The sequence below is a fragment of the Apteryx mantelli genome, chromosome 31, assembly GCF_036417845.1.
Source record: "Apteryx mantelli isolate bAptMan1 chromosome 31, bAptMan1.hap1, whole genome shotgun sequence".
NCBI lineage: Eukaryota > Metazoa > Chordata > Aves > Apterygiformes > Apterygidae > Apteryx > Apteryx mantelli.
Genome location: NC_090008.1, coordinates 2,691,848 through 2,706,557, shown reverse-complemented (window position 1 = coordinate 2,706,557; position 14,710 = coordinate 2,691,848). Strand labels below are relative to the sequence as shown.

General features: G+C 63.0%; 2 protein-coding genes across 3 annotated transcripts; one reads left to right on the top strand and one right to left on the bottom strand.

Moving 5' to 3' along the window:
• Positions 1-1,249: 1,249 nt before the first annotated feature.
• MLLT11 (MLLT11 transcription factor 7 cofactor) lies at positions 1,250-5,280 on the bottom strand. The gene is made up of 2 exons (XM_013962010.2): positions 5,163-5,280; positions 1,250-3,475 (listed from the first exon to the last, which is right to left on the bottom strand). Exon 2 carries the CDS (start codon positions 3,466-3,468, stop codon positions 3,199-3,201), a length of 270 nt encoding a protein of 89 aa, XP_013817464.1. The 5' UTR covers positions 3,469-3,475; positions 5,163-5,280; the 3' UTR covers positions 1,250-3,198.
• A 3,078-nt stretch (positions 5,281-8,358) lies between these two features.
• CDC42SE1 (CDC42 small effector 1) lies at positions 8,359-14,634 on the top strand. 2 transcript variants are annotated; one of them, XM_067313597.1, is made up of 5 exons: positions 8,359-8,583; positions 12,536-12,750; positions 12,871-12,981; positions 13,345-13,417; positions 13,666-14,634. In XM_067313597.1, exons 2-4 carry the CDS (start codon positions 12,697-12,699, stop codon positions 13,414-13,416), a joined length of 237 nt encoding a protein of 78 aa, XP_067169698.1. In that variant the 5' UTR covers positions 8,359-8,583; positions 12,536-12,696; the 3' UTR covers position 13,417; positions 13,666-14,634. The 2 variants fall into 2 exon arrangements, with proteins under 2 accessions (XP_067169698.1, XP_067169699.1); XM_067313598.1 differs by lacking the exon at positions 8,359-8,583 and adding an exon at positions 9,438-9,608.
• The last annotated feature ends 76 nt before the right edge of the window (positions 14,635-14,710 follow it).

Genomic DNA, 14,710 nt, shown 5'->3' with positions numbered 1-14,710 from the left:
TGCTGGGTTGGAAAGGCTCAAACCCCTGGTGAAACGCTCACACGAGCAAATATTCAGCACTCTGTGGCTGGGAAATCCTTTTCTTAACAGTTTTTGAAGGCAGCAGACTTAAGCGGCAGTGACAGATTGCCAGACAGAGCAACTCTTTGCAGACTGGGGTGCTGGGGTAAGCCAGGACACTTTGAAATATTGAAAAAAAAATTATATATATATATATATATATACACACACACTTTCCTGGGGGTAGTCAAGGGCGGGTGGCATGAGAGTCCAGCAGCTGGAGACCAGAAAACCTCAGTTTGTGGAGGCAAATGCAGTGTCACTTGTCCACGCGTTTTTGTTTTTTTATGTTTTCCAGGTGGGGATAAGGCGAAAACTGGACACTACACGCGGCTGGATACAAATGCCGGGACTCGCACGGGAGCTGTGTGCCACCCAAGATCAACTGAGGCCAGAGGGAAAAACATGCTCAAATTCAGCTCCCTGATAAGGATTATCAGGGTCCAGCAGACACTCGCTTATCCGGCGTGTTGATATGGGCTCAACCAGGACAGCCCTGCGGGGAGTGTAAGTGCGACAGTGCAAATTTCTAGGTGATTTTGTGAGCATCAGCGGGAGAAATTCCCAAACAAAAGCAGATTTCTGAAAGTCCCTCCCTGGGGTAACCGGATGAGCAGCACAAAGTGTCCCAAAACTGGCACCCGACCCGCAGCTTCCAGCTGTCGACCAGCCCTGGCCCACGTCACTGCCTGCAGTTCGGACGCTGGAGCTAGGCTGAAATCATGTTTTGCCAACAGTAAACGTGGCTTGGTCAAAATCCAGGTGTTTGAGGGAAACCTGTATGTTTCGGTGGCATTTAATTTAGAAGAAAGAATAATTACTGGAGTGGAGCCACCCCGTAAAGCTGCATGTTCCGCTTCAGCCTCCTCGGAGCAGGATGTTTCAATTTTCGCTTTGAAAGGGCTTTTTCACTGCGGTGTATACGAACGTGTGCATATATGCCCAACTCTAGAAATATATTACGGTGGGTTCTTTTAGCGTTGGTCTGAAACAAAATACTTTGGGCCAGCCCAAAGATCTCATTTTTTCATAGGTGATTTCCAGTCTGTGGTTTCTCCCCCTCCCCCCCCGCTTTTTTTGTGTGTGGGGAGGTGTCAAAATAGCCAAATTTCCCAGGGAAAACGAAAAATCCTGTTCCTCCAAAGCCCTCTTAGGCCCACACAGTATTGATCTAGACCACTCTACCAGGTGCAGGGGGCACAGAAATAGGCCTTTTATTTAGCATCCTCTTCAATTTCCAGCATCCCAACCGAAAAAACAGACGTTACATCCAAGGCTACATATTCTCATTTCAGTTTTCAAGTTCACAGTTGAAAAGACTTCAAACAATTTCATGGCAAATTACAGAAAGAGCTGGATTCCAGTCTATATGGATTCTTAAGCGTCCACAGGAATGTGTATTTTTTTAAATAATTTTATTTAAAGTTTCATAATAAATACTTCTCCTGTGGTTTCCACAGCCTGGAACACAGAAATCAAACAGCTCTGCAGAGTAGAGTTTACATTTTTTCACCTCTGGTTTAAAATAGGTGATTTAAAGTTAGCAGGCTGGGTAATTTCTGGAGATTACAGGAGAGCTGCACTGTATTTTTTTTTTTTTAATGGAGTGCAGATTTTTTCCAATATCTGCCTCTTTTTGGGTGTTCAGGCTGCCTCAGCCTCCCACTGGCCGCCTACCCCCTCACTCCTAGGACGGTTTTGAGACGCTCCACATCACAATTTCACCAATATCCATCACAGTTTCACAAGCTGGCCCATGGAACTGAATCAAAGCCAGAAAGCACATTCAGGACAACAAACTTGTCAGGTCGGCTCCCCCCAGAAAACAACCTTGTGAAAAAAACTGTGTAAAAGCCAGAATGATTCAGAGTTGGGTTTTTTTTTTCCCCCTCATTTCGAAATGACACCGAGAAAAAGACCGCAGCCTGTTGAGAACCCAGGTTAAAACTTCCCTCAAACAAAACACAGCATCCGGACAAGATTTCCATTTGAACGAATGCAGCATTTTTGGTTGTTACTTTGAAATGGACTGATAACTGGGTGGGGAACCGGAAACATTTTCATTTCAGGGTGACATCACATTAATTCTCCTTTCTATCTTTCAGCTCGGCTCGTTACCCGTCCGGCTCTGCTGTCTGGCCGTGAACAGGACAGTCCCACGATGCAGCCCAGCATCCCAGTCCAAGTCAGGAATCACACCTGGGCTCAGGTAAGCAGGGGATAATAAAGGGAGAAAATCAAATCCAGTGCGGTGAACACCCAACCGTAACCCTATCAACCGCCCACAAACAAGGCTAGAGCATTTCCATGCTTCAGCTGCTGCGTATTTACCCTCTGGGCCGTTGTTTCTCCCGGCTGGGCTCAGGCTGCAAGGCTTTAGGGATACTTTTTTTCAAGAAAGAGACTTGGCTCACATGCCCGGACCAGCGCGCATCTCTGCTTCTTCCACCTTAGTTATCCCAAGGGGAAGGTCAGGGAACAAATCAGCGTTTGGAGAAACTGGGCCAACAGGGCGCAGAGCCGCACGGGTCTCTGCGCATCCCTGGGAGAGGAGCAGGGACGATGCTGTCTGCAAAGCGAAGACGGTTCCCGTCAGCTAATGGAGGTCCCGCACTGCTCCCTTTGCACAAATGAGTTTCTTAAAAAAGCAGGAGAGGAACGAGCCGAAATGTAGCCCCTCCCGCCGTGACAGCGCAGTCCCGGAGCACAGGGACACACATGGTCACGGTCACGGGGTTCAGGCTGTGCCCGGACACCTCCCCGCATGTCCCGTACTCTGTGGCATGGGCACGGGGGGCAGTGGGGCGGCTGGTTTTGCCCTTTCCGCTCGCATTTGCCCCCAGCTATGTTAGCCCCTGCTTGCCCTATCATGGAATTTCCAGTGTTGCTGCAGGAAGGGAAGAAAATAGGGAACAGGTGGAGACAGAGGCTGAAACTTTGCGGAGAGCCCATCTATCAATCGCCAACAGGGCCGGGGTGAACCGCTGAGTTAATTTGCAATGTCAAAAACTGCCTGGAAGGAAAAACCAACCCTCAAACTGACAATGTACAGAACTAACAAAACCAAATCCTTGCATGCCTAGCAGAGAGAGAGAGAGAGAGAGAAGGCAGGGGGGCAGAGGGAGGGGAAGGAGGGCTTCAAATTAGATCAAAATCTAACGAGCTAATGCTAGCGATGGGAGCTCGCCAGAAATTAAAGCTGTTGAACTGCAGCAGACTGTCCTCTTCTTCGGAGCTGTCCTGGCTGCCCTGTCGCCGCTCGCCGGCGAACTTGCCCAGCCCTCCCTTGGGTTTGTAGAGGGCCACGTCGCTGAGCCCCAGCCCCTCCAGCTCCGCCACGTCCAGCCGCGGGATCGGCATCCTCCAGTAGATGAAGGAATCGTACTGGCTGCTGATGGTGTCCAGCATTTTCAGGCTGCGAAGGGGAAGGGGGTGAGGGGAGAGAATAAGAAGAGAGAGGCTCTCCCGGGGCCACCCAAAAGCGACCGACACCCTCACGCCTTGAGATGGGATTTGACCAAATCCCACAGGACTCCCCCCTAAAAAACTGATGGGGCAGGGGAGTGTGGTGTCACAGCTGGGAGGAGATTTGGTTATGGGCTCGGACTAAAAGGAGACTGGAGCAATCTGCTGCTGATCCTGTTGGGGGTTGTGGTCACAGCCCTTCGCTGAGCCATCGTATGGAGGTGCATGCAAGCGAGCTTGTCACTCTGTGCCTCAGTTTCCCCCTTTTGCACAAACCGGAGCCCCTCGGTGGACTTGGAAATGAAGGGCAGGGTGTGGGCTAGCGCCTTCCCAACCCAATCTCCTGCCTCGAAGACGGAGCACCTCGTTGCTGCTTGTGGAGTGGGAAAGAGGGGTTCAGCGGGGAGCAAGGGAGGGCTGTCGCCGACGGATCGATCCTGCTGCGGCACACGAGCGGGGCGGGTGGAAAACGGGAATAAAACAAACCCTTTCCCCGACAGACCCTGCAAAAGGCTCCTGCCCTTTCCCCGAGCCGCAGCCGCCGGGGGTCGGCCCGTGCCCACGCCACCCCCCCTCTGTGCCCCGGGGGAGCGCGACCGAACCGTCTAGAAGAGCCTGGAAGAAACCTCGCTCGGCGTTTCCATCCGACCCCACCCACCCTGCCGGCTGCGGGCAGCGGGTGCCGGCCGCGCGCGTGCCCGCCGGCCAGCCGGCCCCACCGCGCCGCAGAGCGCCTCCCGCAACCCCACCCCGATCTGCGGAGAATTGGGTAACAGCGGGAGGCGATTCGGTTCGGCTTTGCCTCCGGCACAGCCGCCTTGCTGGAGCTGAGTCACGGCGGCGCTGACTAGCTTTTCCCTGGCAGAATTATGTCATTCACCTCCTCGGGGTTGGCAACGGAGACCGTTTTCACAGAGGCCCGGCCAGTGGAAAGAAATAAACACCACCAACCCTAAATCTCCTTATTTTCCTGTTGTTTTCCCCTTTTTAAAGCGCTGGGAATCTGAATCCCAAAGGATGATTCAAGCATCCCTTGAATCAAGCCCTCCCCCACTCCCCCGTCCACGCAGCGAGGGGTGACGAGCGTCTAAATTTAAGATTCCCGATGTGACGCCAAGGCTATGAAAGGCTCCTGTGTCATCCCCAGGGTAAAATGAGCTACTGTGTTTTTAAATAGCCTCCTCCTCGGGGGTATATTTCCGGGGATCTTTCGGCACAACGACGGATTCAAAAGTGACAGATCATTCGCCCCGTCGCGCCCTTTGGCAGGACCTCGGACAATGGATTTTACAGCTTCAAAAGGGAAGAGGGAGTCTAAAGGCGAGACGTAAAAATTAAAGATGCTTTCGGAAAAGGCGAATTGATGCACGAGAGAGAATCCTACGTTGCGTGCGGCCCCCGGAGAAAGCGTCTCGCCTCGGGTGCCGCAGAGTCGTGCAACGGGGGTGAAAAAGAGACCTTTATTCACCTCATCTCTGCCGGCCCTTGCTCACCGCTGCGCGTTTCTCCCCTTTCCCCCCCAAAAATCCAGGCGTGCCAATCCGCCACCATCCTCCCAGGGCAAAATCTTTTTTTTTTTTTAGCGAAAAGCATCCTGTCGCTTTTCTTCCCCCTCCGGCATCCTCCCAACCCCTTACCTGTCCAGGGAACGAGGGGCTCGGAGGATGGAGCGGCTCTTTGTGCTCGCCGGCGCCGCAGCTCGGCTTTTGTCTGCTGGCGCCGCCGGTCTGCAATGCAGCCCCTCGAAACGGGCTGGCGAACTCCCCTTCGAGGCGGGGGGGGGTGTAGGGGGGGGGGACGCGGGGTGGGCAGATGACTCAGCTGCTCCCGCACGCGCCGTCGCCGGCTCCGCGCAAGACGGCGAGGGGGAGAAGGTCTCGCCGGCGTTTTGGAGCGGCGGGGCGAAAGCGCTCCGGCGGGCCCCGAAGCGAGGCGCCGAGATGGGATCGCAGCGCGGCGTTGCTGCTGGTGTAAACGCGTTAAAAATATATAGCGGCGGCTATATATTATTTATATATATATATATATAGCCACCTGTCACTGTTCCCGCTTTGCTCGTGTAACCTTCAGCACAGGATCCGAGGGGAACGGCCCATTTTCGGCTGGCAAAGGCTCCTCTTTACCTGCATACAAAGAAGTGGGGGTGCCCCAGTACCCCCGAACCGTGTAGGAAAACATCTTGCAGGTAAATCACCACCTTGGGGCTCCGGATATTTGGTCTCAGTGGCCCGGCCGTGGGGTTTTTTGCAGCATCACTGAGCCCGCAGCCATTCGGTCACGAAACCGTATTCGTGGAACTGGGTAAAAATCTCTTTCTTTTGCCCCAGGTGCATTGTGCCATGTAGCCAAAGCCCGGGGAGCGGGGACCAAAGAAATCCCCGACTCCCGGGGCTGCGACCTGCAAATCCGCCCCGGCCGGGCCGCGGCTCGGCCCTGAACGTCCCTCCTCGCCTAGGAGACACGCAGCGGCCCTCGCCCTCCTCTCCCCGGGATTAACATTCCTTTCGGCATTTGTAGAGGAGCGGTTTTTTTTTCTTTCCCCTTCCTTTTGATGAGCGCTGATCGTTTCTGCCAAGTGCCGGCCGCGTCCCCGAGCGCTCGGCTTTCTGCCTGGCTCTTTCTACCTCCTCCTTCCCGCTGGGATGTGAAGGATACGGGGTCCCGCTCTCCTAAATAGACCCGTTCACAGTTGGGCTGTGCCGGCACGGTGGTGCGGGAAAAACGCCATCCTGGCGCATGGTGGAAGATGCTCCAGCGCTTCCCTAGGAGCTGGAGTGTTTTGGGGGATCCCAAGGGACACAGATTGCACCGGGATGCTCCGTAAGGAGGCAACCTCGCGGCCCGTGTCTGGATCTGACCCATTGCCTTGCGCTAGGGGAAAAAGCGGCTCTTCAGGCGGGAGCCTGCATGAGAAAACGGCTGAAACGAGGTCTCAAACACTCGGCGCATTATCAGCCGGGGCCTCTCCGACTGTTCGTCGCAACAGCCGGACGGACACCCGCCTGAACGGGCACAGTGGCGCCTTGTTAGGGCTTCGCGGAGTCGCAGCCATCGGGATGTTGGGGATTTCGGACCGTTTCCTCCCCGCGGGTGGGGGCAGCACGGCGGGATGGTTCAGGAGCCGCCGGGGGCCGAGCCCCGCGGGGAGGCCGTGCCCGAACGACGCATCCCGTCCGGAGCCGAAAACGGGGCAAAACCCCGCCGTCGCGCGTCGGGGAAGGCGGCGCGGCGAAAACAAGAGCGAAGGAGAAATAACGAAACCCGTCCTCCCCGCCCCGGCTGGCAATCGCCGGTGCCGCGGGCCCGAGGAAATGGCGCAAGGCGGATTTGCACCCGCCGCGGGTCCGGCCCCCCCCCCTTGGCTTCCGCTATTTCGGGGAGCCGCGGCCCGAGAGCCCCGCGAACCCTCTGCCGGGGGGGAGCAGGGAGAATCAGGGCCTGCCGGAGTGGCCCTGCCACATCCCTGGAAAAAAACGGGAATAACCCTCCGGGAGGGGACCGTAACCCTGGGGGGCCGCGGGGAGGGATGGGGACCCCACGGCAGCCCCCTCCCATCCTGGCAGCCTTTGCTGTTCCCAGTGCCCCAGCCCCGTTTGCACCCTGCGAGCACCCACTCTGTACGGACCCCCCCCCCAAGACCACAAGGGCCCGGGACCCCCACCCTGCTTGGCTCGGGGACCCCCAGCCCTGCTGGGACCCCCCCCCCAACATCACTGAGCCCCAGGAACCCCAGCCCTGCTGTGGACTCCCAAAATCCCACCAAGCCCAGGGCCCTCTGCCCTGCCAAGGTCAGGGACCCCCAGCCTGGCCACAGACAACCCCCCCCCAGGACCCCCCAACGCTGCTGAACCCCAGGACCCAAAGCTCTGGCAGGTCCCCCCCAAACCCCACCAAGGCCAGGGACCCCCAGCCCCACCATGCCCCCGATGCCCTGCCCTGCTGGAGCCCCCCTAACCCTGCTGAACCCCGGGACCCCCTGCCCAGATGAGCCCCCCCAGCCCTGCTGGGGACCCCAAGCCCTGCTGAACCCCGACACCCCCAGCCCAGCCAAGGTTGGGGACCCCCAGCTTTACCAGGCCCCCCCAGCCCTGCCATGTCCCCAACCCACTGCTCTGCTGGGGACCCCCCAACCCTGCTGAGTCCCAGGACCCCCAGTCTTGCTGGGACCCCCAGGAGCCGCTAACCCTGCCGAGCCCTGGGACCCCCCCAGCCTGGCCGAGCCCCCCCAGCCCTGCCGGGGACCTAAGCTCTGCCGAGCCCTGGGACCCCCAGCCCGGCCACGTCCACAACTCCCAGCCCCACCAAGGTTGGGGACCCCCAGCCCTGCCAGGACACCTGGGACCTGCCGAGCCCCGGGACCCCCAGTCCTGCTGGGGACCCCCCGAACCCTGCCAAGGTTGGGGACCCCCAGCCCTGCCGGCCCCCCCGGACCCCTCCAGCCCTGCTGGGACCCCCCGAACCCTGCCAAGGTTGGGGACCCCCAGCCCTGCCGGCCCCCCCCGGACCCCTCCAGCCCTGCTGGGACCCCCCGAACCCTGCCAAGGTTGGGGACCCCCAGCCCTGCCGGCCCCCCCGGACCCCTCCAGCCCTGCTGCGACCCCCCGAACCCTGCCAAGGTTGGGGACCCCCAGCCCTGCCGGCCCCCCCGGACCCCTCCAGCCCTGCTGAGGACCCCAAGCCTTACCGGGCCCCCCGAGCGCTGCCAGGACCCCCCAACTCTGCCGACCCCCGGGACCCCCGAGCCCTGCCGGCGCCCTCGGGTCCCCCCCCCCCCGGCCCTGCGCGGCTCCCTGCAGTGCTGGCGGCGGCCAGGGGGGAGCTGTGCGGCGGCGCGGGCCGGGCCGGGCCGGGCCGAGCTGTGTCGGGCGCCGGGAGAGCGCCGCGACCCGTCCCGTCCCGTCCCGTCCCGTCCCGTCCCGTCCCGCAGCCGTCGGGCCACGCCTGGCCGCGCCCGCTGCGCCGCGGGCCGGCACCGGGAACGGGAACGGGAACGGGGCCGCCGCCGGGAACGGGAACGGGAACGGGGCCGCCGCCGCGGGCACTGCGCCGCCGGGGCAGGTAATGGGGCCGCGCCGGGACCGGGACCGGGGCTGGGATCGGGGCGCGGCCCCGGGGAAGCCCCCCCCCCTTCACCCCAAAATCGCCCTGGAAAGGCGGGGAAGGGCTCCGGCACCGGCGCAGGGCAGGCAGCCCCCCCTCCCCCCCCCCGCAGCAGCCATGTGCTTGTACCGGGGAGCCCCGACGGGACCCACGGTCCTACCGGGACTCCCCCCCCCCCCAAACCCCGACGGGACCCCCGGCCCTACCGGGACTCCCCCCCCCTCAAGCCCCGACGGGATTCCCCTGCCCTACCGGGATCCCCGGGACCCCGCGAGCACTACCGGACCCCCCCCAACCCCGACGGCACCCCCGGGACCCCCGGCTCTACCGGGATCCCCCAGCCGCACCGGGCCTCCCAGCCCCCCCCACCGCTGCCGGTACCCCGAGGGGCAGCTGGGACCGGGGCAGGGTTGTGCCCCCCCCCCCCAAACACACACACCCCGGGGCAGCAGGACCCCCCCGGAGGGAGGCAGCGTGAGGGGGACACGGGGGGGTCCCCTCTGTCCCCGTCACGGCCGTGGCCCTGCCACCCTGGTCCCCGCGCTCGGGGGGGGGACCCACAGGGCCCTGCTAGGGGGGCAAAACCCCGGCACATCGCGGAGGGAGGGGTGGGGGGCACGAAAACCCGCTAACGAGGCCTGGCGTAACGAGGCCTGGCGTAACGAGGCCTGGCACAACGCCCCGCGACGTGGGACCGGCACCCCCCTCCCCGCCCCCCCCCCCCCCCCCCGAGCCCGAGCCCGGCCCGCCGATCGCCCGCCGGTGACGCAGAGCCGCGATTTCCCAACCGGGAAGTCATTTTGTGCGTGCGGGCCCGGCCGGAAAGCCAGCGCCGGCCGGAGGACACGGGACGAGCTCCAGCGAGCCGGTGCTCGGAGCGGGCCGGGGGCCCGACACGCGCCACCCCCCTCGCTTGGGTGGCGGCGGTGGCGGCAGCTGAGGCCGGACACAACTCGTTGCATGGGTGGCCGAGGGGAAGCGGCGTAAGTGCAAGGCGGGCGGGCGGGCGCGCCGCGGGGCGAAACCCACCGGCGCGAGGGTGGGCGCGCGGCGGGGGGCCGCCACCGTGGGGTAGGAAGGAAGGGGCCCCCCCCGCCCCCCCCCCCCACGAGGGGGCTGGCGTGGGCGGCCGGCCCGTTCGGCGCATGCCTGCGCCGCGTCCCTTCCTCCTGGCGGCGGCGGGCGCAGCCGGGCCCTCTGCCTCAGTTTCCCCCAGCCGGAAAGCCGCAGCGGAGGGGGATCAAACCCCCCTCGCCCTCCCGGAGCAGCCGGCTTTTGGGGGAAGGGGGGTGCTTGGCTTCACTGGTGGCTCGTACGAGGTTGAGCTCGCCGTGCGGGAAACAAATGAGGGATTCTCCCGCCTTCCCCTCCGCCGGTTTCCAGGAAAAGTCGGGATGGCAAATTCGGTACACCCCCCCCAGCCCGGTGAGAGCCACCCGCAAGCGAACCGAGGGCCGCCGGGATGCACCGGGAGCTGCCCAGGAAAGGGAAGGCCGAGCAACGGCTATAAATACCTGCGGCGCCCAGCGAGGCCGCTCCGGGTTCGGCTCGGTCGCTCGCTCGGAGCATCGTGCCTCAGTTTCCCTTCCTCATTGGGTTACTGAGCCGGGGGGGCGATGCGACCTTGAGGTTTGCACCCGGAGCCGGGAGGAAAAATAGCCCCAGCGGAATCCGGGTTCTCCCCAGATCCTCGTTGGAAAGGGATCAAGCCATTTTCGGGGAAGGCGTCGGAGCGAGTGGGTGCTCCGGGGCGGATTTTGGCCCTGGGTCCGGCGGTGTCGTGGGCGCCGGCGTCACCCGCCCTTGCTTTGCCGCAGCCCCGCCGTGCACCGACGGCAGCTCCGGGTTGCACCGTGCCGAGGGTGTCACAACCTGCCCGTTCTCAGCTCGGTTCGCTGGGGGACGTTTCGCCGCCAAGCCGCAATGGGTTGAGGTGGGACGGGGGACGGGGTGTCCCCTGAGCCGGTGGGGACATCACAGCGTCGCGGAGGTCAGGGTGCCCCCAGGACCCCTCGGGGGTCCTCGTGGCCGGGGGCCCTTTGGGGACATTTCAGGCCCATCCGGAGGCTGGGAAAGGACCCAGGTGTCCGGGCTCCCCCTCCCTGCGCACACGCGGGGCCAGGCTGGAGGTGGGGTGATGGGTCCCCACAGCCCCCCGGGTTGGGCTCAGCACCCCAAGCCAGGCTCAGCCCCCCTGAGCCAGGCTCAGCCCCCCCGAGCCAGCCGGGCCAGGGCGCGGCAGGGATTTTCGGCTTCTTCCCCAGCTCCCGGCCCTGGCAGGCGGCCGCGGCGGAGCAGGTCGGGGCAGGCCCGCGCCGCCCAGCGCCGGGGGCGAGCGGGACCGTGCCGGCGAGCCGGGGGGGCGGGGGGGGCGCCGGGAGACCTCCCGTCCCCCCTCGCTCATCCCCAGCTCTCCCGCGGCGCCGCTAATGTGGCGCCCCGACGCCACGGGGATGGGCTGCGGCGGCACCCCGAGCCGGGATGCCGCGGTGGGGGCAACGGGGCAGCCCTGACACCCCAGGGGCCACATTCTGCCCAGCACGGAGACGCTGCGGCGAGGGCCGGGCCCCTGGACCAAGGGACAACGGGGCCTTGGCAATGCCGCAGGGTCGGAGCATCCTCATCCCCTTTCTCCCAGGCGGTCGAGCCCCGTTTCGGGGGGGGGTCACCGGCTTCGGCATCGGGCCGCCGGCACCCGGGAGTTTCCCAGGCGGCCGCGCAGGCGCCGGGCCCGCAGGAAGCGCCAGCCCGGCCACCGCGGACTTTGGACCCTGGCAGCATTCGGAGGCGCCGGGGCAGAGGAAGGGACTTTTCCTGTTTTCCGGTGCAGGGGAAGAATTTTGAACCCCCTCTCCCGGGCCCCAGCACCCGCTTGCCGCCGGATTTGAGCACCAGGAAGGTGCCGGCTTTCCTCGGCGCAGTTGCAAACCGGCCCCGCCGTGGCGTGGGGATTCTCCGGTGGCTGATATAGGGTTGTGCTCCGGCCCGTCGCCGGCGGAGGGTGGACGCGGCGCATGGGGTCTCCCTGCCGGGGCGGGTGAGTTTTGTGCACGGCGCCGGGTGGATTTTGCAGGTGACGAGTTGTCACTCGGTGCGGGGGGGGGGGGAGCTGGGTTTGGGGTGAAAAGCGGGAGCCCCCTTTCCGCTCCCGAAGCTCGGCGTGGGCAGGCTGGCGCGTCGCACCCCGAAACCACGCGGATTGGGGGCAGAATCAGGCCGCCGGGCAGAGCCACTGTTTATTTTTCCCCGTCTCCTTTTAGAGTCGGAGCGGAAGAGCTCAACCTCCGGCGCCTTTCGGAAAGGCCGGGATATTTATAGCGGCCTTGCTCAGGGAGTTGGGATTTGCTCCCCCTGGTCGGCTCGTCTCTCCGGCCTGCTGCAGCGTGCTGCGGCCGGTTCCCGGGAGCGGGGTAATGGGGCCGGATCCTGCGCCGGTGGGAGCATGCGGTGGCGGAGCAGCCGGTCCATGCCGGGGCTTTGCGCTCGGCCCCGGCCCCGCTGTGCACTGCCGCTGCCGGAGCGGCCGGCCGGTCAGGAGCTGATCCAGCTGAAAACCACCTTGCGGGAAAACAATCAATCAGGAAGGATTTTCCAGCCGGATCTGAGTGAGGGAGCAGATTTAGGGCTGATCGGAGGGTGCTGGGACTCTGGGAATCGGTCCCCACTCCCAACCCGCCGGCTCGCCGCTCCTCGCTGTGCCGTGCCTCAGTTTCCCCAGTACGATGCATCACCCGGGCGGCAGCTGGGGGCAGCCCCAACGGGGGAGCGTGGCGGATCCCGCAGCCCCGACGTCCCCGAGGTGGCTGGTCCGCGTCCCTGGCGAAGGAACCCGTCCCAGCACCCGGGGACAAATCCTTCCCGGCTTCCTCCGTGCCGTGACACAGCCCTCCTCAGCTCTGCCTTCCTCCAGGTGCGTGCCAGGAGCCGTGCGAGGGCCGGCAGCCGCTGTCTTGGCCGTCCCGACTAGGTGCCCTGGACTCCCTCGTTCCGTCCCCATGGAGTGAGCCGGCGCCGGGTTCTCCGTGCCGGTCCCAGCCCCTCGCAGGAGGAACGCTGGCTGCCACCGCAAACATGAGCGACTTCTGGCACAAGCTGGGCTGCTGCGTCGTAGAGAAACCGCAGCCTGTAAGTAGCTTCGAGCGGGCCAGTTTGGGAGCGCATTTGGGTCTTGAGTCCAGGTCGGTGGGGATGGGGGTCTCCAGGCAGCAAAGGTTGCAGGGGTTAATGGCCTCCATCCACTTGCAGAAGAAGAGGAGGAGACGGATCGACCGCTCCATGATCGGAGAGCCCATGAACTTCATGCACCTGACGCACATCGGCTCCAATGACATGGCCGCCGGTGAAGGCCTGCCCATGGTACCATACCCACGCTCACGGTTGGGTGACGAGTGTCATGGTTGGGTGATAGGTCTCATGGTTGGGTGATGGGTATCATCACTGGAGGTGGTGGGGTCTCATGGGTGGGTGATGGGTCTTGTGGTTGCGCTGATGGGGTCTCATGGTTCAGGTGACAGGTCTCATAGTTGGGTGATGGGTCTTGTGGTTGGGTGACAGGTCTCATGGTTGGGTGACAGGTCTCATAGTTGGGGTGATGAGCTCCCATGGTTGGGTGATGGATCTCACAGCTGGCGTGACAGGCATTATGGTGTGGGTGACGGGTCTTATAGTTGGGTAACAGGTCTCACGGTTGGGTGACGTGTCTCCGTCCTCTCCCTGCAGACAGGCGCCGTCCAGGAGATGAGGTCCAAGGGTGGACGGGAGCGACAGTGGAGCAACTCCCGGGTGTTGTAGCGTGAGTACCGCAGCGATTTCGGGAGCGGGGCATGCTGGTGGCCATGACATCCCTGAGCACCTCTGTTGCCGTCTGAGGCAGGACAGCTAATTACCAGCTAATTAACACAGTGAAACGAGATGCTTGTGCGCTGGGGCTAGGCAGGTTTATGCCTTGAGTGAGGGACCTTCACCCCCCAAACCATCCATACTCCTGCCACCTGTAGGCACCTCAGGCTTTTGTAACCCGGCATCTCTTGGACTTTGCAGGTTCCCGGCTATTTCAGCCCAAACTTGAACTGCCTGGAGGAACAGCCAACCTCAAGCGCTTTAGTCCCGCGGTAATTTATGCAAACGGCTCCCCACCGGCCCGAGCGCGGTTTTAACGTGTCCTCAACCTCTGCAACCCCGTTGCAACCCAACGTGCAAGCCGGGGCAGGGGGGGGAGCGTTTTCCTGCTGACCCCACGTCCCGCGTCCTCAACGTTTCTCCTGGTGGCTTTCGGTCGTCCGCAACGCACCTCCCTCCTTCCTGGAGGCGCAAAAAAGCTCGGCCTAAAGGACGCCCTCCCGAACTGCGCGGGGAGCTGCCGGGCGCAGGCGAGATGGGCCAAACCCTCCCGTTTTAACCCCTTTCGCCACCCCGACCGTCGCCGATGGGCCACCGAGCGGCTGCTGCCTCGGTTTCTCCGGGCGATCGCGGCGAGGCCAGCCCGGAGGAGCACGGCACCTGCTCGGAAAAGACGTAAAAGAGCAAAAAGCGGATTAAACCTGGACCCTGCGGCGTCTCCCGATGCATCGCTTCGGCTCCGGCGGTGGCGGCGATGAGTCCGCGTTTCCCTCCCAGCTGGCGTTTCTACCACCGGCAAACCTGCGCCTTCCTGCGTTTTTAGGGTATTTTATAAGCTCCGAAAGCGCCTCCCACCTCGACGCGGGATCGCCGCCGGGGTTTAACCGGGATCGGCCGAGGCAGGACGGGACCCGAACCCGGCTGCTACCCCGGGAAGGAGGCACTCGCTCGGGCTCCTGAATTTGGGCACGCGCGTGTATAGGATAAAGAGCGCCGGCTGGGCTTTAGCCGTGGCGGCACGCTGCCGCGCGGGGCTTTTCCAGCAACACGGTGCGCCCGGCCTTCGTAAGCGAGTGCGGATGCTTGAGTCAGTTGTTTTGTCCCCCCCCTCCTCCGGAAAACACGCGGAGAAAAACCCACCCTTGAAATAAAACCCTTGTGCTGGCCCGAGCAGCGCGTCCGCGAGCCGCCAGCGCCTCCTCGCCGCTCCCCGCTTTGCTAACGGGAACCCCCAAATTTGCACAAA

Coding starts and splice junctions, on each gene's coding strand:
- CDC42SE1 (XM_067313597.1), top strand. CDS start 12,697: ATGAGCGACTTCTGGCACAAGCTGGGCTGCTGCGTCGTAGAGAAACCG. Junction 12,751..12,870: donor TCGTAGAGAAACCGCAGCCT/GTAAGTAGCTTC, acceptor ATCCACTTGCAG/AAGAAGAGGAGGAGACGGAT. Junction 12,982..13,344: donor CCGGTGAAGGCCTGCCCATG/GTACCATACCCA, acceptor CTCTCCCTGCAG/ACAGGCGCCGTCCAGGAGAT.
- MLLT11 (XM_013962010.2), bottom strand. CDS start 3,468: ATGCTGGACACCATCAGCAGCCAGTACGATTCCTTCATCTACTGGAGG.